This window comes from Sorex fumeus, unplaced genomic scaffold, assembly GCF_029834395.1.
Source record: "Sorex fumeus unplaced genomic scaffold, SorFum_2.1 ptg000021l, whole genome shotgun sequence".
NCBI classification, from domain to species: domain Eukaryota; kingdom Metazoa; phylum Chordata; class Mammalia; order Eulipotyphla; family Soricidae; genus Sorex; species Sorex fumeus.
In genome coordinates, this window is record NW_026606078.1 from 12,785,362 (window position 1) to 12,786,410 (window position 1,049).

At 49.1% G+C, this 1,049-nt stretch overlaps 1 gene segment (V, D, J or C); it reads right to left on the reverse strand.

Moving 5' to 3' along the window:
• Positions 1–295: 295 nt before the first annotated feature.
• On the reverse strand, positions 296–766 carry LOC130022917 (immunoglobulin lambda variable 6-57-like). The segment is given in 2 exon segments: positions 296–603; positions 721–766. Coding segments are annotated over 2 exon segments (354 nt in total).
• Positions 767–1,049: the final 283 nt, after the last annotated feature.

Consider the following 1,049-nt stretch of genomic DNA (forward strand, 5'->3'; position numbering starts at 1 on the left):
TCATAAGTCAGAGAAATTCAAATCAAAATGATAATGAGATATCATCTCACACTAGTGAGAATTGTACATATCAAATACAGTTGGAACAATTTGTGTTTGTGGGGACGTGAGAAAAACTGAGAGCTGTTAACCACAGCTGATGGGAAGGTGGTTTGGAAACCCCTGTGCAAAACCTTATGGAGAGTTCTCAGTAAACATTGTGGAGAGCAGCTGTTACTGACAGATCTGAGTTGACGGACCAGAGGGTTCTTGGGAGTTTTTGTTTCATTTCCCCATGGGTCTGAAGCACTGGGTATTAATTGCTACCATAATATGACTGACAAAAATAGTCAGCCTCATTCTCAGGCTGCACCCCAGAGATGGTCAGGTAGGCAGCATTGGAGGAACTCTCGATGAACCCAGAAAACCTATCGGGAACTCCAGAGGGCCTTTGATTGTCTTCATAGATCACGTTTGTAGGGGCACTCCCAGGGCGCTGCTGGTACCAGTGCACATAGCTAGATCCAATGTTTCCGCTACTGCGGGTACAAGAAATGGTGACCTTCTCCCCTGGAGACCCAGACACGGAGGGAATCTGATTCAGCACAAACTGGGCCCAAGTACCTGAAAGAAAAGAACACAGAGATTAGTGACCCAGAAGGACCTGACCCAGGAAGGAGAGAGAGGTCATCACTAGTACCCACTCCCCGCCTGAACAGAAAAATTCCCAGCAGGCACTACCTGTACAATAGGCCAGGAAGGTGAGGAGCAGCAGAGTCTGGGCCATGCTGAGACACCCCCACACTTTGCGCCCAGGGCTTGGCAGCCACCCTGTGTCCTCAAGGACTTTATAGGGCCACCTAATTCACAGGGTGGGAGGTTTTCATGCAAATCTGCCCCTCTTAGGAAGCCAGACAAGCCCCTCCTTAAAATTGGTCAAGACTCATCTTGAGTAAAGAGAGACTAGATCAGGGAGGAGGATTTCTCCAAACAGTGCAAGAGTGACATCTGCTGGGCAAGGGGAGAACTCACAGATGAGCAACCCGAGAGCCAAGCTGACACAGCACCGC